Below are 20,540 nucleotides of genomic sequence, written 5' to 3'. Positions count from 1 at the left end.
GGTCCGGCGGGCCAGAGCGGCCGCGGGCTGGTGGACCCGGCTTCCGGTGGCGAAGGCGGTACTTCCGGGGAGGGCAGCCGGGCCGAGGGAGGAGGGTCTGACAGTTGGCGCTGCCGGGAGGGAGGGCGGGCAGCGCGTGTGGGCGCGGGCGCGGAGGGTCAGGTGAGGCGCGGGCCACGGGGTGGTGGGACCGGGCAGGATGCGGAGGGGATGGATGGCGTCCTGGTTCTGGAATCAGTCTCGGCGTCGCTCTGCGGCCCGGACAAGCGACTTCTTTCTCTGAACCTCAGTTTCCTCCTCTGTAGAATGGGGGCCAGAATCTGACTAGCATCCTCCTTATGGCTTAGAGTGAGAGGTCTGCTCGTGCATGTCGGAGACCCTAGTTCAGCGCCTAGCACACTGCACACTTCGTTACTCTACTGTTATTGTTAGTACTGTACCGATGATAATGTTTGCGCTTGGCATGGAAGATCTGGGTGTGGGAGCGTGCAATTGGAGGCCCGCCGATTTCGGTTCAAGTCCCAGCCCAGCTTTTGGCAGTAGGCCTATGCCTGAACCTCTCTGGACCTCATTTTCCTAATCTATACAACGAGGGTTAGTAGTGCTATACCATAGGGTCGTTATGAGGATGCTGATGAAATGTGCGTGTAAATCCCTTAGCACAAGGGCTTCGCACAGTATTGAGTAGGAGCTCAGTGTATTGGGACTATGATAATAATGATTCTGAGAGTTATTGCTGTAGCTGGGACTTGCAGGGAAGTAGAGGGTAGGAGGAAGCTCAGAGACAGCAATAGGAAAAACTCGGAATCTGGAATTGGGCAAATGGACATCCTGCCACTTCCTATTTGACCAATTTTGCCAGATCTCATAGATGTAGATTTTTCTTTTTAAAACCACTGATGCATTTTTCCTCCAGTCAATTAATTTGAGAAGGAAATTTCGTATTGGCGTACTTATGGAATACTAGCATTGCTGGCCGCGAAAAGAAGGAAAACGTAACCTGAAATAGAACAGAAGCCGAATAGTCTATTTAAATTGTAGACAGAAGCTGAAAGAGATTTGAAAAGGGAATATCACGGTCCCACGGGCACTGTCAAGTTATACTCTGTTCTTTGCTCACACTTTGCACGTGGCTGACATTAGGTCAGTGACTGTCCTACCCTTTCTCTACCTCACCGAAGTTTGATTTATTTAATGCATATGTACATAGCACTTATCACCTGCCCAGCATTGTTTTAAGGACTTGGTGTTTATGAACTCACTTCATCCCTCTAACCATTTTAAGAATAGATACCCCTATCATTCTTGTTTTCTGTTTGAGGGAAGTGAGATCCAGAAAGGTTAAGGTTAACCCCTGGCCCCCAGGGGCGGGGTTTGGAAGTGGTAAAGTCAGGATGTAGATCCAAGCCTTTCAAGGGCTTAACAAGGGAGTCTGATACATGGTAATTACTTGAGTTTTAGGAACCGTCATTTGCTATCATTATTAATGTTCCAATTTTCACTGTTTAGAAAGTTAGCGCTGGAGATGGGCTTTTAATGGAGAAGAGAGGCAATTGAGTCCAGCAGGGGGACTTCTGCAGCTGTAGGGAGAGGATACCAGTTCCCAAAGGCTTCTGGTAAGCATTAACTGACACCTCGCAAAGACTGACCACAGCGCCTGGCTTGTAGTAATCCCTCAGCCAGTGTTAGTCATAGGCAGTGGGCTCACTTGGGTTCAAATCCTGGCCCTATAGTTCCTTGCTGTGTGACCTTGGACCTGCCGCTCTCATTTGTAACATGGGGATCATTTTAACTTTTTTTCCCCAGGTGGTTGTGAGGAGACACCGAGCTGTGTATACTCAGTGCCTGGCACGTAAACTTTGGACAAGAGTTACCGAATGGGCAGTGGATCAGGGAGAACTTGTTTTCGAATCCCAGTGAAGTCACTTGGTAGATGTGGCATTTGACAAATGACTGTACCTCGATGAGTCGGTTTTTTTTCATCGATTAAAATGGGGCTAATAATAGTCCTCCCTCATGAGGAGGTTGTGAGGTGTCGGCATGATGCCTGGCTCCGGTCCTGGGGCATAATCAGTGCTTGGTATGTGATGTGTTGTCTTTCTGTCTGATATATTGAAGCCTCACCATGCCCTGCTCTTGGAGAGATGCTGGTGGTGTTGGCTTTGTCCAGTGGCAAAATCCAGAAGGCAAACTTAGGAGTCAAGTACGGGGGCAGAGTGATGTCTGTGGTCCTGTTCATCAATAAGAGATGCAACAGCAGCATCAGAGAAGGTCAGGATGAACCCCAGTTGGAGGCAGAGGGGAGAGTCTCTGGGGGAGAGTCTCTGGGGACTTTGGGAAAGCTTCACAAAATGGGTGACAGCCAAACAGAGTGAAGGAGAGCTTGCCAGGAGGACAGGATAAGAAAGCATTTCAGGCACATGTGAGCTTCCATGGGAAAACCGGGAGGCAGGCAAAGCCCTAGTCGGAGGAAAGGCTAAGACAGGAGGCCTGGGAGGTAAGAATAGCCAATGCTTCCAGACTCTTAGGGTGCATGGGCGCTGCCTCAGGTACTCTGAGCGTAGAAGCTCATCTGGTGTTCTAGCCGTGCTCCAAGAGAAGTAACATCTGTACTGTCCTTATTTCCAGATGGGGACACCAGGCCTGACTGGTGAAGTAACTTGCTGAGACCACACAGCTAGGAAGTGTTAGAGCCAGATTTGAACCCCGTGGTCTGGTTCCAGAGTCCTTACTCTCATACCGTCTCTGTTGTACCAACAGAATGGGGGCAGGGAGGGGCATTTAGTGTGATGGTGAGCAGAAAGGGTCTTCTGCACCCTGTGGAGCAAGCAGAGGAAGGGTAAGGGAGAAGGATCAGAATTGGGGGCCAGGGGGCGCCTGGGTGGCTCTGTTGGTTAAGCGTCTGCTTTTGGCTCAGGTCATGATCTCAGGGTCCTGGGGCTCCTTGCTCAGTGGGGAGTCTGCTTGTCCCTCTGCCCCTCCCCCCACTCTCGTGCTCTCTCTCAAATAAATAAAATCTTAAAAAAAAAAAAAAATTGGGCCGGTGTGGGTAGAAGGGAGTATAGTGAAGGAAGAGGGCAGAGGGCTTGGAGCAGAGGGTAGGGCCAGAGAAGAATAGGAGGGCTGAGTGGGACAAGTGGTCCTGGAGGCAGATCGCAGTGAATTATCAGGCAAGGAAGTTTTTGCCTTTAGTTTCCTTTTTTTTTTTTTTAAGATTTTATTTATTTATTTGACAGAGAGCATAAGCAGGGGGAGCTGCAGCAGAGGGAGAGGGAGAAGCAGGCTCCCCGCTGAGCAGGGAGCCCAACTCGGGGCTTGATCCCAGGACCCTGGGACCATGACCTGAGCCGAAGACAGAACCGACTGCGCCACCTAGGCACCCAGTAATGTTCAGGGGAAAGTCCCCGTGGTGCTAATATGTCCTTAACAGCTTTCTGGCACCTGCTCGTCTTACCTAAGCGGACGTTGGTTTTCCATTTCTTGTCCGAGGCTCTCCTGATGTGGTGGCCCACCTCTCTGCCCTCAGCTCCACCCACTTGCCTCCCCCTGTCCCCTCGCCTCCACTTCCCGCAGTCACCCTGGCTCCGTGCCGTCTCGCACCCATGCCAGATGGGCTCCTGGCTCTGGACACTGGACTTGCTATACCTTCTCCTGGAATACTCTTCCTCTGTAAAACCACAGGGCTCACTCCTCCACCTCCTTCGGGTCTCTGTCGCTTTAGAGGGGTCTCCCCTGTTCGCCCCATTTCGAATCACAACCCCTCCCTCCCTTGCCAGGCCCTCCCTGTGTTCTGCGTGACACCGAGGGCTTTCTGACTCACTGTATTGTGATCCGTTTTGCTTGTTTACTCTCTCGTCCCCCTTCCCCTGTCCCCACCTAGATGCCACGCTCTGTGTTTTTGTTCACCTCAGGATCTTTAGCTCCTAGAATAGTGCCTCGCATGTCATAGGCTGTCGGTAAATAATTTGTGAATGGATGACTAATGGGTATTTATGGTTAAAGTCTTGGGGGGGGGGGGGAGGGGGGGGGGGGGGGGGGGGGGTTTTTTTTTTTTCTCTCCCTCTCTTACCCCAGCCAGAAACTTCTGAGGTGTGTGGGGATGGAGCTGTGGACATTTGCTGTCCCTGGGCCTTGTCCCAGGCAACCATGAGAGTTGTGGCAGCTCTGTCCCAGGCTGACTTCCTGCCAGGTGTTCAGGCTATTCCTGGGCTGTGAGCCCCCAGCCTGGGCAGTCTTCTCTGGCCGGCAGGCAGGCCCGACAGGCGGCGAAGGAGGGACAAACACTCACAGCCCGGCAGCGACTCATGGGCCCTCTACCCTTGTTCTCTCTTCCAGGCTCCCGGGAGCAGCACCAGGGCCGGAAAAACAATGGTCTCAGTGACTATGGGTGAGTCTGTAGCCTTCTTCCCGGGGCTCCCCCTCCCCACTGCCCTTTCTGAGTATGACCTTGGACGAGGTGGGGGAGGGAGGGCCAGGTCACTGGCAAGAACAGCTGTTGCCTGAGGACCTCGGAGGCGGGGCGGCCGCCTGTCCAGGGCCTGCCCAGGGCCTAGCCACTCTGTATCTTGGCCTCCCGACAGCATAGTCTAGCCTTAAAGAACTTGGTGATGTGGAGCCCAGCAGAGCCTCGGTTTTCTCACCTGTAAAACGGAGAAACTAGCAGTCCCCACGTCCTGGGATGCTGTAAGGGTTAAGGAGGTTATCGCATGTCAGACCTTGGGCAGGGTTCCCAACAAATGTTAGCCGTTAGGATTCTCATAAGCCTCATCACTATATTCTCTTTAGGCTCTGCACGGTGGGATTGCCAAAGCACAGAGGTTAGCGGGTAGCTTGTACGTCTTTTGAGATTTGTGCGTATAAAGAAGTACATAGGACATCTTTGTGTGGTCATGAGAGCAATTAGAAAGCAAACGCTGGACTACATCCTTAATGATTCCATTTCTATAAAGCACAGAAACAGGCAAAACCAATCCATGCTGTTGGAAGGTACTGGGTGCCCTCGAGAAACAGAGAGACGTCACTACATAGGGAATGTGGTGCGGGCGGGGGGGGGGGGGGGCTTCTGGGATGTTGGGAATGGTCTATCTCTTGCTCTGGGTGTGGCTTCTTTTGCTCCGCCTAACGGCCGGCAGTCCTCTCTGGCTGCGTGTAGCTGCAGTTCTTTCCTTTGAGCGGCTGTGTAGTATTTCCTGCGTGAGTGACCACCCTTGGTTTCTCTGCTTCTGGCCGCAGATCCTGCATTGCTTCTGGGCTGGGGCTGTTAACAGACCAGCTGCTGTGAATATTCCAGTGCGCGTCTCCTGCTGTGTACGGCAAGCCGTACCTCACTGAGTCCACGACGCACGTTGTGTGTCCCCTCTTACTCTTTCTGGAACGGGGGTGCTCCTGACCATTTACTTGGCAACATATTTTTCTCTTTAGTGAAATGATGGCAAGAACCCGATGTGGGGACGTTTGCAGTTCCTCGACTTTGCTTCAGGCTGCTAGCCACCCCCAAACGATGTGGCCCCTTTTCCCTCCTTAATAACAACGTAACTGAGATACGGTTCACATTTTATACGATTCCCCTATTTCAAAAGTGTACAGTTCAGTGGTTTTTATATTCTGTGTTCAGAGTTCTGCAACCATCAGTCAGTCAGTTTCAAAACCTTTTCATCACTCCCCCGAAAGCCCCCATACCCATTAACTAATAGTCACGCTCTTTTCTTTTTTTTTTAATTTTTTTTTAAAAGGTTTTATTTATTTGACAGAGAGAAAGACAGCCAGAGAGGGAACACAAGCAGGGAGAGTGGGAGAGGGAGAAGCAGGCTGCCCGCGGAGCAGGGAGCCCGATGCGGGGCTCGATCCCAGGCCCCTGGGATCATGACCTGAGCCGAAGGCAGACGTTTAACGACTGAGCCACCCAGGCGCCCCAATAGTCACTCTCTTTTCCCTGCCAGCCCCTGGCAACCACTAATCTGCTTTCTGTCTCTGTAGATCTCTATAGATGTTTACCTATTCTGGACATTTCGTATAAATGGGATCATTATGTGTTTTTTTGTTTTTTTTTTAAAGATTTTATTTATTTATTTGACAGAGAGAGACACAGTGAGAGAGGGAACACAAGCAGGGGGAGTGGGAGAGGGAGAAGCAGGCTTCCCGCAGAGCAGAGAGCCCGATGCGGGGCTCGATCCCAGGACCCTGGGATCACGACCTGAGCCAAAGGCAGATGCTTAACGACTGAGCCACCCAGGCGCCCCCATTATGTGTTTTTTATTAATGGACAAGGTTGCCTGCTTTTGGCTAATAGAACCCAGGGCCCCATGCCTGGGCAGGTGGATAGTGTAAGGCAGAAAAAGACCCCCTGTCCTCTGGGCTGGTGGCAGAAGTCCTGAGGGCACAAGCTCCTCACCTCCCCTCAAATCTTGGGGAGATAGGCCTGTGGCCAGGTGGGCAGAGGGGTGGCCCCTGGGCCTGTGCCCGAGCCCTGAAGTCACCTAGACCAGAGTCTCTTTCCCCACTCTGAGCCTCAGTGGTCTTGTAAGCAAAATGGGCATAGCAGTAGCAAATTTCTTGTTTTGATTGTTGGGTGTAGGTGCTATTAAAGAAAAAATTTTCCCCAGTGAAACCACGGCACACCATTGATTGCCAGGTGGCTCTCAGTTTCAGAGATGTTAAAATGTGAAAAGAAAGTTCTTAGAATTAGTGATCTTATCTAACACCCGTTGGCCAGACCAGGGTCAGTTTGAAGGTCATACCCAAGAGGCTAAACAGAGAAGTTTAGAAAAAATAAGGCTTCATGGGTGGGTGTGTCCCTGCTCTTGGCCTTGGCAGTGGTAGTGGTGGCAGAATAAGAATAGCATAGCAGCAGCTGCTATGAGATGAGATTGTCCCCTGGGCCAGGTGTCACTTAAAGTCCTATATGGAGACTCTCACCGAGTCTGCACAGTGATCCAAGGATGTAAGGATGTGGGCGTTATCACTGGAATGTGAGCTCAATGAGGGCAGGGACGTTGTCTTGTGTCCTGGAATCCCCGGTGCTTAGAACGGGACCTGGCCTGTGCCAAGTCCTCGGTAAATCCTCACTGAGTGTATTATCCCTAAATTTACAGAGGAGGAAATGGAGACCCCCAAGCTTTAACTTCCCATAGGCCCTTAGCCAGGCGGTGGCAGAGCCAGAATTTGAACCCAAGCACCAAAGCCTCTGCTTGCTGCTTCTGTGGTGAGGAGAGGGCTTGCTGACGCTCACAGGCCAGCTGTGTCCCTTCTTTCCGGTCACCTGTGGATCCTGTCACCCTCGGGAGCTGGGCCTGCCATTGGGGACCAGGGTGGAGAACCCAAAGTCCCAGCTCCCTGAACTTGGGCACTGGCCAAGCGTGGGGATGATCATGGTGGCTCGCAGCCAGGGCAGAGCTGTGGGCAGAAGGACCGTACAGAAGCACATGGGCTTCGTGTTGTTCTCAGTCTCCTCAGGCCTCCTTCGTGGCCTCAGTCTCCTGGTTGGCAGAGTGAGGGAGTCCTAATGCTGCCGAGCTCCTCACAGGGGTGTGGGCAGGCTGAGTTCCACTGTCTGCGTGAAGCGCTCGGCCAGGGCCTGGCGTGCGGTGAGCATTTAATTTGTGGGAGCCGTGGTTTTGCGGCTACTCTTCTCTGGAGAGAATAATGGGAATAATGAGCCCTGTCCATCCCCTAGCCACTTCCGAGTGGATCCAGTTCTTTAAGGAAGCCGGCATTCCTCCGGGGCCTGCTGTCAATTACGCCGTGATGTTTGTGGATAATAGGTAAGGGGGCTGAGGGGACAGAGCGGGAACTTGGAGAGAGGAGGGGAGAGGTCGGGGGAGAAGGGAGCTGGCCGGCCCATCCGTCCTGACCCACTGGTGGCCTCACTGGTGACCCTCCCCTGCAGGATCCAGAAGAGCATGCTGCTGGATCTCAACAAAGAGATCATGAATGAGCTGGGCGTGACTGTGGTGGGCGACATCATTGCCATCCTCAAGCATGCCAAGGTGGTGCACCGCCAGGTGGGTGCACAGCCCAACCCCTTGGTCCCTGGGTTTAGGGTGCGGTGGAGGGACGGTAGCAGAGCCAGCAGGAGGCTTGGAAGCAAAAGCGGGCAGACCTGAGTTCCAAGGCTGGTTGTACCATTTGCTGTGTGACATTGGGCGTGTTGCCTAACCTCTCTGGGCCTTTCTTTCTCCATTGGTAAAATGCAGCTAGGCAGACGTATCTTGCAAGGTGGTTGTAAGTATTTAGTTAAATAAAGCCCCAGTACAGTGCAAATAGTGGGGCCTCAGTAAAGGCGCTCTATTATCATTACTAGTTCTTATCTTCCTCATGATAATCATCATTAGCAGGACTCTTCTCTGTCCCCAGGACAGGAGCCCCGCCGTGGGACTCGGTCAGTGACTTGGCCAACAACACGGTTATTCCATTCTTGGCCCCTCCACTTACAGTGACCTTAGACGAGTGATCTTTACCTCCCTGAGTCTCTCTGAAACAGGCTTTTCACACTCCACTCCTATATAGGGGACTGTGGCCACCCACCAGATAGTGTGTGTGGCACCGAGCGCCAGACCTGGAATGAAGAGCTTGTTGAATCTTGATAGCAGACACTTACCAAGGCTCTACCATAGCCCGCCAGGACCTGTCTCCATCCTTTACGCATTTTAACTCATTTATTGCTCACTGCACTCGACTGAGAAGGAAGCTTGCCTCAGAGCTGTGCTCTCAGACTCTCACTTTACCGAACACTGGCTGCTTCCCCCACCCAGGGACGGGCCTTCACCTGGCCATCGTCCAGCCAGGACCCCACAGTGAGCGCTCTCTCAAGTCGGGGGCGTTCCCTGAGTTACCACAGAGCAGGTCACCGAGCAAAGCTTTTTTTTTCCCCTTTAAACTTTTAAATTCGGGAACAACTTTAGGTTTACAGAAAAATTCCAACAACAGTACAGAAAGTGTCTTATCTCCCTCACCGAGCTTCCCCTCACGCTAGCACCGCACGCAGCCATGGCGCGTTTGTCAAAACTAAGAGACGAACGGTAGCACGCTCCCACTAACTACACCACAGACTGCTTGGACTTTCTCAGTTCTTTCACCGATGTCTTCTTTCTCTTCCGCGAATACCACCTTGCAATTCACTTAAGTCTCCTTACGTCTCCTTGGTCTCTGTTAATTTGTGACAGCTCCATAGTCTTGCCCGGTGCTTGATGACCTTGACAGTTTTGAAGAGTACTGGTCAGGTGTTTTGCAGAACGTTTCTCAGTTTGGGTCTGTCTGCTGCTTTCTCATGGTTGGGGGTGAAATGTTCTGAAATCTCTTCTCTAGCAGCTCGGGCTCTGATCCCTCCAGTGTTGCTCAGATTTCTGTTCCCGGACCTCGTGCCCTTGTCCCTCTGGTAACCCAGACACCTGTTTTTTTTTTGTTGTTGTTGTTGTTGTTTTTTACAGGACATGTGCAAGGCTGCCACTGAGTCAGTGCCCTGCAACCCCAGCCCCATCCCAGGCGAGATCCGCCGCGGCGCCTCCAGCGGTGAGTCCCACCCACCGGGGGTCCCTTCCCTTTATTCATGGAGTTTAATTGTCAGGGGGACACACCTGGAGTCTGCAGGGGTGAAACAAAGCCATCTGAGGTTCTCTCAGCAGCCGATTTTCATTGGTGGCAGTTCTGTTCTATAAAGTTCTACAAAGCGAACACTGAATTAGCGAGTCCCGAGTCGCTGCTCGCGGAGGAAATACAAGGTTAGGTTCCTGCGAGCCTCTGATTACATCTTTGTCAACTGATCAGTGCAGACGCAACTTTATGTGTGTTTCTGTTTAAAGAGCTTTCATTTGTTATATGTTGTCGACGCGTTAACATCGAGCTCGGGACCAGCAGCACTGTAACACGTGTCTGGACGAAGCTAATCTAACACTTATGTTTTCTCCGTAAGGCACGTCACTTGGGAGTACTAGAAAGCACCTTGTCACTATGCTTGGGGGCCATTTTAAACAGCAAAATCACTAAGAAAAAGCACAAAAATGTAAAAACATGGCACGAAATAGACCGTGAGAAGCCTACTTGTTTACTTGTGTGAGAGTTGACACAAGAAGGCAGAGCGTCACCTCGTTTGACTTCAGGGGGCGAGTGCATGTCAGGTGACTCAGGTCTTTCACCGTTCAGTGCCTGGCTGTGGATGACCACAAAAGCACAAGTATTGGTTTTGGGGTTACAAATCAATGTTAGCGAAGAGGCAAATTTGCAAATAGGGAATCTGTGAATGGTGAGAACAGACTGTATTTATACATTTGTTCTTTTTCAGCAGTGTGATACCTTTTTTAAGAAAAATAAACCTGGGGCGCCTGGGTGGCTCAGTCGTTGGGCCTCTGCCTTTGGCTCAGGTCATGATCCTGGGATCCTGGGATCGAGCCCCGCATCGGGCTCCCTGCTCGGCAGGAAGCCTGCTTCTCCCTCTCCTCCCCCTGCTTGTGTTCCCTCTCTCGCTGTGTCTCTCTCTGTCATATAAATAAATAAAATAAGATTTATTTATGTATTTGTCAGAGGGAGAGGGGGAGAGAGAGAGAGTGAGCGAGCAAGGAAGCAGAGGGAGAAGCAGGCAGGACCCTGGGATCATGACCTGAGCCGAAGGCAGACGCTTAATCAGCTGAGCCACCCAGGCATCCCAAGAAAAAGAAACTTTAAAAATCTAATATGCATATTAGCCTTTGCTGCATAACAAGCTCCAAACGGGTTTAAGGCGCTGACTTTTATTTCTCATGATTTTATGACCTGGCTGGTCCGTTCTGTTCTGGGCCAGCTCAGCTGATCTCAGTGGTCACCTAGCAGCTCGGTTGAGGCTGGGTGATCTAGCATGGCCTCACTCACACGTCTGGTGGTTGGCTTGATGTCATCTGGGCCAACAGAGGTGACTGGGCCACATGTCGCTTATTTTCCAGTGGGCGAGCCCGGGCTTGTCCACACGGTGCCGATCGTAGGGTTCCCCAGAGCAGCATGAGAGGGCAGGCCCCACTGTGCAAAGCACCTCTTAAGCTTCCGCTTGTGTAACCCTTGCTCTTGTCCCATTGGCCAAAGCCCGTCACGTGCCTGAGCCCAGCGTTGGTGTGGGCAGTGCCACCCGAAGGCATGGACAAAGGGAGGCTGAACAAATTGGGAGTTCTTTCCTGCGACAGTCTGCCTGAACTTACATGTGGGAGAGGGTGCGATCATGAAAGTACAGCTGACTCACTTTGCACAGGCCAACAGCCGTGTGGCCAGCAGCATCCAAGTCCAGGAACAGAAACCCGACCAGCATCACTGCCGCCCTCTCCAGGGCACCCATTACCCTGATTTCTCACAGCACAGGATGTCTATTTTTGTTAGTCTTTTTTGCTAGTCTGTCAAGTGTATATAACTGAAGTCAGATAGAGTGTATTTTTTTATACCCTTCTGAAGGTCTTTGTTTAAAACAAATTTAAAGACGTAAAACTAACAAAAATACTCGTGGAGAAAATAGGCAATTGGGAGGAATAGGGGAAACAGGCAAAGAGGGAAAGGGAGTAGGGAAGAATGTTCCAGAACAGCATTTTTGGTACACTCACTTGTATACACTTCATAACGTACGCTTTTGAATATGCGTGTCTGTATCTGTGTGTGTCTGACGTCTGACTACAGCTTAAATTCATGAGGGCAAAGACAGAGTTGTTCTCTTCCACCTAAATGGTGCTTACCTGTCGTGATGAAACATCATAGCCCTTATCCCTTTCAAGCAAGACGTTTCCCTCTGGGTACACTGCAAGAGGCAGGGCCTCTCAACTGCTTACCTTCTATAGCAGACCATCCCAGTCATCCCAGGAGAGTCTGCACAGCTCGCCGGAAAGCCATCCCTATCCGGCTTCAGAGCTGTCTGAAGAAAAGTCTTGGGAAAATTGTGAAAGGGTATATACCGGTCATTACCAGGGGAGTGAGCAGGGCTGAAAACCGACCATTTTTTCCTGGTAGGGGGAAGGAGGAGGTCTGATTGGGAAGGGCCAATCCCCGGACTTTGGAAGGCTCCAATTCTTCATCTTTTTGTTTAATTTAAATTTAATTAGCCAATTTCTAGTACATCATCAGTTTCAGATGTAGTGTTCAATAATTTATCAGTTTCATATAATACCCAGTGCTCATCACATCACGTGAGGAAGGCTCCAATTCTTGACCTGGGTGGTGGGTATGTGGGAGTTGACTTTCTGTTAAGTGGTCTGTGTGGGTTTGATGTATTTTTTCTGTATGCTATACTTATAATTTCAAAAACCAACCAAGCAACGTATAATTGTAATAGCACATCAAGGGTCAGTATGGGGGACTTCAGCAGGTTTTGAGAGAGAGCACATAGCAGAAAAAGGGAAGGCTTTTGGGGGGTGGGTAAGATGGAATACCAAAATCTAAAAGCCAATGGGGGTGGGGGATCCCCGGGACTGTGGAGCGAGCCGGGGCAGCATGAAGCTCTTCCCCAAGAGCTTTTGAAACCCGGGCCCTAAAACCAGCTACACTGTGCCCAAGACGAGACCCATGTCCTTCCCACACTGGGGCTGGCCCTCCCGTCTGCATGCTGTAGCTCCCCCCTGGTGCCCTGGGATCCTTCCTTCTGCTCTGCAGAAGACTGGAGCTGCCAGAGACGGCCCTCACTCCCGGCCCTCATCCCCAGAGGGACGTCACTGCACGTCTTTCCATGGCTCCCCTGGAGCCGGACTCACCATTGCTCAGGGGCCTGGCGGAGGGACCCCTCCTGGAGTCCCCGCTTCCTCACCTGTAAAATTGGCTTGCAGTAGATCCTGTTCTGGTAGGGGTGTTGGGATTTTCCGTGAGAGTGTTCATTTTTTCCAGTGGATGTTTATGGAGGACCTGTGAAGCTCCAGAAACTGTTGCAGCCACTGGGGATACAGAAATAAACAGGCATTGTCTCCTGGTGGGGCCTGCATACTCACCAGAGAGCCCACCAGTAGATAAATCCGTCATTTAGTGTCAAGCAGTAACCAGGGTTGTGAGACAAAAGCAAGCCTAGCATAGGGTCAGGCCGGTGGAGGTTGATGGAGTGGTGCGGGAAGCTTTCTCTGAGGAGGTGCCATCGGAGAGGAGACCTGAGTGAAGAGCCAGGGCAAGCTGGTTGGTGCTCGGGGAACTGCATGCCAGGTCGAGGGAGCAGCATGTGCTATGAAGAGGTGCTGGGTAGGGAAGATCCCCCAGACCAGCTTGGCTGGAGCGGAGCCGGGAGAGGAGCTTGGGTGAGGTGTGATGGGAACCAGGCTGATCTAGGGCCACAGGAAAGGCCCCCACGCAGCGAGGGGTGGGCTAGCTACTGGTTAGACTGGCCCACCCCCAGGCACCCCCATCATGGCTGTGTAGACACAGCATGACTCCAGCTGCCCCTTCCCCATTCAGTCCCAAGGCTTTCCTTCTCCGTCCTGGCCCCCATCCCCAGGCCCCTGGCACGACGACTCTCCCCTTTCCTCCCCGCAGCCGCCTCTCGAATGATCGCCAACAGCCTGAACCGCGACTCCCCACCCGGCACTCCCCCCAGGCGGCCGGACACCAGCACCTCCAAGATCTCGGTCACCGTGTCCAACAAGATAGCAGCGAAGAGTGCCAAGGCTGCCGGTGAGGGGACTTGGGTGGATGGCGGGAGGAGCTGGGGGTGAGGGTGGGTTGGCAGATGGTATTCGGAGGTCATGTTCCCAATGTAGCAGGGTGCTTTGAAGACCACAGTGAGTCCAAAGTGTTCAGGCTTGGTCAAGCCCCTGCACCTCTGTGGACCTTGCTTACCCAGGCTATAGACTGGGGACAGCGGGAAGCCCTTGAGACGGTGTACCTAACAGTACAGGTGCATTGCGGTTCAATCATTTTAGATTTTTTATCTATTTTTTATTGTGGAAAGAAACACTTAACATTGACATTACTCTCTGCATAAAGTCTTAAGTGTTCAGTACAGTGCTGTGGACTGTAGGTGGTGGCTCAGTCTCTTTTCCCAGATGCTCACCAGGGCCCATACTGGTGCCAGGCCCTGTGCTTGAGGCAGGGGTCAGAGGTCAGGAAGCTACCGTTTCCTCTCAGCAGCCAGGAGGATCCTTCCAGACCTTCGACCTGATCCTCTCACCCTGGGCTAGGACTCTCCAGAGCGTCCCATTGTCCCGGTAGTAAAGTCATCTTCCCACATGTCCTTATAGGCTCCGTATAATGTGCATCCGTCTCCTGCATCTCTTCCCCTGGCTCCCTCCCCTGGGTCCCTTCCAGGCTCCTTCCCGTCGTGGGCCTTTGCCCTGATGTTCCTTTCTCCCAGCACACTCTTCCTCCAAAGACTTCTGTGCTTGGCCTTTGTTTTTCTTCCAGGTCTCAGCTTGAAAGCTGGGAATAGGACTCTGGCCTTTGTGCTTCCAAGCCCGCCTCCTGCTGCCTGCCCCACGGTCCTGCCTTTATTGGCCTCACCCCCACAGCAAAGATCTTGGCACAAGCAGAAACCGAGGCCCAGGGAGGGGGGCCCTGTCCACCTCCACCGCCCGTGCTCCCTTTCTGCCCTGTGTGTTTAGAAGCGCCTCCTTCCTGTCTTTGGCCTTTTTGATTTGTGTGTCATGAGCAAGAAAGTTAAAATTCATTTCTGAAGTATTAAAAGGACGGTGAGCCTGGGAGTGACCTGGCTCAGATGTGTTGAGGGGATTCTTTTTTTTTTTTTTAATCTAAGTGAGGTATAATTTACTTATGTACGATGTACACATTGTAAGTATACAGTTTGATTAATTTAAAAAAACTGTTAAACCTGTGAAACCACCACCTAGCTGGAGCTCTTGAACCTTTCCCCCTTTCTGAGGGGACTCTGGCTGGGATGGGAGGTCAGCCTACGGGGGGCAGGGATGGAGGCACAGGGAGCCTTCTGAGGCCCACCACCGAGTGGGGATTCTGAGCGCCATCAACAACCCTGTTGCGCCTAGACCTCTGAATTTCTTGGTGATTTGGAGTCAGTGGTGGTTGGGAAGATAAGGGATTCTAGTCGGTGCAAACACATGGAAGTAAAGGGCACATTTGTGCCCTTCGCTGGGCGTCCAGCCCCCAGCTCAGGAGAACATTTCATCCCAGAAGATGCTCACTCCCCCCCCTCCTCCCCAGCAGCCTTGGCCCGCCGGGAGGAGGAGAGCCTGGCTGTCCCCACCAAGCGGCGCCGGGTCACGGCCGAGATGGAGGGGAAGTACATTATCAACATGCCCAAAGGCACCACCCCCCGGACCCGCAAGATCCTGGAGCAGCAACAGGCGGCCAAAGGTATCGGCCCGGCAGGGGCGCCCTTGGGCGTAGAGGCTGCATTTCCCTTTGGTTGCATGGTGCGGGGTTGGTCACGCCTGCAGGCACTGGCCGAGAAGCAGGATCTAGCGAGATCCAGGGGGCCTTGGACCAAGGGGACAGCAATGGTGGCCGTAGAGGAGGAGGACATGTCATCGCCTCCGCCCTGTCGTCCTGCAGTTAGTGTAGCAGAGTTCCTTAGTGCCTCGTCTGGCGCCTCTTCCCCAAGCGGCGGGGACTCGGACTCCGTGACTGCTTGCCTGTGACGTGGGGACCATGCCTGGCTGAGGGTGGGTGCCCAAAGCACGGGAACCATCATTATGAGCCAGAGGAGCCTGGTTGAGGTTCAGTCCCTAGCTGGGGTACAGAGAGGGTCTTCCCCACAGTGTTCCTTTTAGAATATTGTACGTGTCCTCATGGAAAAACATTCATATGGTGCAGAAGAATATACAGTACCAACGGACTCTGTCCCGTCACTCCCGTATCCCACGCCATCGTTAACCTACCCAGACCAGCATCTGTGAGCTTGCAAGCATGCATTGTACGTAGGCCCATATGAGTGTTTTTTAAAATCACAAATAGCACCATCCTGTAGGTATTGTTCTAGAACTTTTTTTTTTTTTTAAGATTTTTTTGGAGGGGGAGAGAGAGAGAGCATGAGCAGGGGGTGGGGGTGCAGGGAGAGGGAGAAGCAGACTCCCCAATGAGCAGGGAGCCCGATGCGGGGCTTGATCCAAGGACCCTGGGATCATGACCTGAGCCAAAGGCAGATGCTTAACTGACTGAGCCATTCGGGCACCCCATTCTAGAACTTTTGTATTGAGATCTTTTCACCTGGATTGTGGATCTGCTTTCACTCTTTTTATTTTTTATTATTTATTTATTTTAAAGATTTTATTTATTAGAGAGAAAGAGAGAGAGAACAGGCAGGGGAGGGGCAGAGGGAGAAGCAGGCCTCCCGCTGAGCAGGGAGCCCAACGCTGGACTCGATTCCAGGACCCCGAGATCATGACCTGAGCCGAAGGCAGACGCTTCACCGATTGAGCCTCTTAGGCGCCCCATGCTTTCACTCTTTTTAACGGTCATTTTATATTTGCATCGTATTTATATATCATAACTTAGTAAACATTCTATCAATGGCTATTTGGGTTGGGATTTAGGGAGAGGGCTCATCACTAGTCGGCAGGCTCTCAGAGCCCCATGACCCCAAAAAGAATGAAGGGAACAAGTAGGGATTAAGAACGCTTCGCGCACACACACATTTCTTGAACTTGTACAGTCTCGAGGAGCCCAAGGGTCAGTTTCAGTGGATCCTTCCCACATTTGGCACTAGCCAGAGACGTGTGGGTCAGTGTTAGCCAGGGTGTAGACACAGAGTCTGCCTGCCTGGACCAGAGCTGCCTGGGCCTGGACTAGCCGTGTCTCCCCTCCCTTGTCTGCACGATGCATGGTGCTCGGCCAGGCCTGGGCTCTGTGCGCTGCTCAGCAGGTGCTGGCTGAGGGCTCACTTCCCTCCCAGGTCTCCAGAGGACGTCTGTGTTTGACCGCCTCGGCGCCGAGACCAAGGCAGACACGACGACGGGGAATAAAGTGAGTTGGGAATGGGGAAACCGCCTGAGTTCTCTAATTTGTCTTCCTTGCGGGTGTCGGTCCCACATCCAGCCCCTCATACTCCCTGCGCCGCCTCACCCGCCTTAACAGCCTCAGTTCCCTTCTTTGCACCTCGACCTCTCTCCTGATTTACAGCGCCTGGGGTCTGGCCAACTCCTGCCTGCTGCCCTCGGGCCGCTCCCACCTCCTTGTCCCAGACTGGCCTCAGCATCTTCCCCTAAAGGGACTCCTTTCCCAGGCCCTGTCTCAGGGATGCCCCAGTGCCCCCATTCCAGGCAGGCTCCAGTGACGGCTCCATCTCTCTTCCCTGCTCTGCCACCTCCCCCCATCTCCTGCCCCTCCCCCCAGCGGCAGTGTGTCCCCACCCACAGGACAGGCCACCTGCTCCCCATCAGAAGCTGCTCACCGCGGTCAGGATGAGCGCCGCCCTCCTTGCCTTGGCCTGCAGGGCCCAGGGACGGTGTGTGCTTAGGAGCACACGGCCTGAGCCCTGCCCGGTGTGAATCCAGCTTTGCCACTCCCTGGCCGCATGGCCTTGGCCATGTCACTTAAGCTCCTTGTACCTCAGTTTCCTTATCTGTCTAGGACCCATCTCGTCGGGTGGTTGTGAGGATTAAGTGAGCTACACCTGCACAGTGCTGGGGGTGTCTGAGGCGTGGTAGGCATGCTTTGAATGTCACCTTCGATTAACTGCGCCGGAGCTCCCCGGCTGCGTTTCCTGCCTCTCCACCCCTTGCTCACCAGGGCTTATCTGACCTTTTTCTCACCTCCTATAATCTTATCATGAGCATGATAATCACACTCGGGATCATGTGGTTAGAAGATGCAGCCACGTAAAGAGCTTAGCATAAAGAGCTTAGCAGAGAGCGAGTGCTCCATACATATGATTCTTATTCCTGCCTTGGGGGCTTGGCTCTCACCCTTTTCTCGGCTGACTGATTGTTGAGGGCCTGGCTTACACATCAGCACCTGGGAGAAGGTGTCCTTGAACTCCCAGAGGAGGCTTCCCCGTCTCCCGCTCGCCAGCACTCCTGTCTCGTCCAGAGAATGCACCACTGTCGTAATTAGGGAGTTGTTTGTGTCATTTCCGCTGCCAGATCTATCTCCCCCGCTGGACTGTGAGCCCCCTGAGGGCAGGGCCAGGGACAGTCGGGACTCAGGAGATGCTTGTTGAGTGAATGACCGAATTCGTCTTTTGCCATGTTCCCCTGCAGACCTTTGCAAATGGTCTTCTGTCTGTGTGTGGCCCACCCTCTCTCTTCCCATCTTTATTAGACCTATGTGCCGGAACTTTCAGATCTCATCTCAGGTGTCTCTTGTCCAGGGAGTCTCTTCTGAACTTCGGCCAAGGTCAGTGGCTCTCACCACTGGCTAGTGTGTCACCGTGTCACCGATGGGTGTTCCTCCCAGCGAGGCCAGGCACAGTGAGGCAGCACTGCACGCATGCGTGTTGAATGACTAAATGACTCACTTGTCCCGTCTCTGACCCCTGCAGCCCACAGGAGTTTTCAGCCGCCTGGGGGCCACCCCAGAGATGGACGAGGATCTGGCTTGGGACAGCGACAATGACAGCAGCAGCTCTGTCCTGCAGTACGCCGGGGTTCTGAAGAAGCTGGGCCGGGGCCCAGCCAAGCCCAGTCCCCAGCCGGCACTGACTGTCAAAGCCAAGGCCACAAGCTCGGCCGTGACGGCTGCCACCCCGACACTGCGGCGCCTGGCCCTTTCCTCACGCCCGGGGCTCGAGAGGAAGCCAGAGTCCCTGTCCAAAGTCAGCATCATCCAGAGACTGGGCAAGGCTGCCCTTGTGCCCGAGGCCCAGGACAGCCAGGTCACGAGCACCAAGAGTAAGTCCTTGGCCGAGGTCAAGGTCACCATTAAGAGGACTCTGGTGGGGCCCCGGGGGAGCAGCTCCAGCGAGGGCCTGGGTGCCCAGATGGACCATGCGGGCACAGTGAGCGTGTTCAAAAGACTGGGCCGCAGGACCTTCTAGCCTCTGGGCGGGGCGCGGGCCCCTCTCCAGGTTCCTGGCTCTGGCAGAGGCTCCCGTGAGGCCATGCCCAGTCCTCTGCTGGCTCCTGGATGACACTGCTTGTCACCCTCAGGCATTCGAGCCGGCCCGAGCTTTCTGGGGGCTCACCCCAGTGTTCTGAGTCCGACATAGTCGCTGTGGCCTGGCCTTGCTGCTCTACGACTTTCCTTTCTCACGTCCTTTGTTCTCTCCTCTCGGACTGTGGCCTTTGGCAGGACCCACTTTTCTACCTCTCCCAGAGCCAAGTGCTCTTTTCCCTCCTCCGTTCCCCCTCCTGCCCCTCGGCAGCATCTGCTGCCTCCGCCCCAGCTCCCCGGCCTCCCCAGTTCCCCCCAGAGTCCCCCCACCTTACCGACGTCCCGACTTCCCCTCGCCCCTCTGCCCCTTCCCCCTTCCGTCTCCCCCCCCACCCCCGCTCCTTTAACTTCTCTGTCTCTCCCTCTCTTCACACTGTTCATTTCTCTTCTGTTTTCTGTCCCCGTGGCAAGGCCCGACTGTGCGCTGCGTCCTGCCTGACCCTCCTGCACCTGCGGCCTCCCAGCGGCCCCCTCGTCGGCGGTGGCGTCGAGCGTGTAGAGACTGTTAGCCGCCCTCAAGCCCGGGCTGGAGGGACCTCCCCTGGCCCTGGGCTGCAGCGGGGGCACCTCTGTTTTCCTGCCCTGGGCACCTTTTCCTCTGAAAGCCCGCGGTGGGTGGTGGGCAAGGGTCGCCGGGAAGGGAGGCCAGTACCAAGAGAGAAAGAGAGAGAAGAAAACAGCTGTTTTAATATATTTTTGTGACTTTCAAACCGTTTCCCTCCCCTCCTTCAGGGTGAGTCACAGGGTTGTTTTTCACACAAAGCACAATGTAGGTGGGGGTGCCAACGAAGGGTTGGGCTCTGTCCGTGAAGGTCAAGGCTCCACGTGGGCCATGTCTTTGCTGCAGGGAGTAATGGTCACGGTCACCGTTCAGGTGGACTTCCTCTTCCCCTCACCCAGCTCCTCTTCCGCCACTGTGTCCTCCCCCTCCGTATAATTTACCTGTTTCTGCCACTCTGCCTGTTGGTGGGTTTCCAAGCTGCAGGCTCCCTTGTGAGGCAGCAGGTTCCTGTTGATCTGATCATACACCTGCTCGATGCTGCACAGCCCCTTACTCCGTGCCAGGCCTGTTCTAGGAGCTGGGGATCTGTTGGGAGCGAGGCAGACAAGCCCCTGCCTGCGTGGCTGACCTCTCTAGCCAGGCAGATGGTGGTAGGGGGATCATGCTGTCGAAAGAATGAGAGGGAGGAGCAGAAGTGGCCAGGCCTCTTCCGATGTTGGGGGTAAGGAGGCCTTTCAGAGGAGGCGAGGTTAAGGGCTGAGCTGGGAACGGTCAGAAGCGGCTGTGTGAGGTGCAGGAGGAGAGAGGGTCCAGGCAGGGGACACAGCCAGGGCAAAGGTCTGAGGTCGGAGGAGCAAGGAACACAAAGGCCGGGGCGCGGGGGGGCTGGGGGCTGGCCAGGGAGCGAGGGGCCTGCCACAGAGCACCGGTTGGGGCAGGTGGGCAGGGACCGGATGACCTGGGGCTTTGTGACCCGAGGTGAGGAATTCGGACATCTTCCAGAAGCCCTGAGAAGTTTGGGAGGGTTTAAAGCTGGCAAGTGATGGTCTGAGTTGCCTTT

The 20,540-nt window shown here is 53.7% G+C and overlaps 1 protein-coding gene across 5 annotated transcripts; it reads left to right on the top strand.

Moving 5' to 3' along the window:
• Positions 1–81: 81 nt before the first annotated feature.
• CUNH19orf47 (chromosome unknown C19orf47 homolog) lies at positions 82–19,551 on the top strand. 5 transcript variants are annotated; one of them, XM_032390625.1, is made up of 10 exons: positions 82–162; positions 1,510–1,616; positions 4,336–4,387; positions 7,673–7,760; positions 7,886–8,000; positions 9,426–9,507; positions 13,453–13,590; positions 15,091–15,243; positions 16,781–16,851; positions 18,368–19,303. In XM_032390625.1, the coding sequence occupies exons 3-10, from the start codon at positions 4,369–4,371 to the stop codon at positions 18,860–18,862; spliced, it is 1,161 nt and encodes a 386-aa protein (XP_032246516.1). In that variant the 5' UTR covers positions 82–162; positions 1,510–1,616; positions 4,336–4,368; the 3' UTR covers positions 18,863–19,303. The 5 variants fall into 5 exon arrangements, with proteins under 5 accessions (XP_032246516.1, XP_032246520.1, XP_032246519.1 ...); XM_032390629.1 differs by lacking the exon at positions 1,510–1,616 and adding an exon at positions 19,390–19,551 and having other exon boundaries at positions 83–162; positions 15,094–15,243; positions 18,368–18,716; XM_032390628.1 differs by lacking the exon at positions 1,510–1,616 and adding an exon at positions 19,390–19,551 and having other exon boundaries at positions 83–162; positions 18,368–18,716.
• The last annotated feature ends 989 nt before the right edge of the window (positions 19,552–20,540 follow it).

The sequence above is a fragment of the Phoca vitulina genome, unplaced genomic scaffold (genome assembly GCF_004348235.1).
Source record: "Phoca vitulina isolate PV1807 unplaced genomic scaffold, GSC_HSeal_1.0 scaffold58, whole genome shotgun sequence".
Lineage (NCBI taxonomy): Eukaryota > Metazoa > Chordata > Mammalia > Carnivora > Phocidae > Phoca > Phoca vitulina.
The sequence above is the reverse complement of the archived record's forward strand: the minus strand, read 5'-3'. Positions and strand labels throughout refer to the sequence as shown.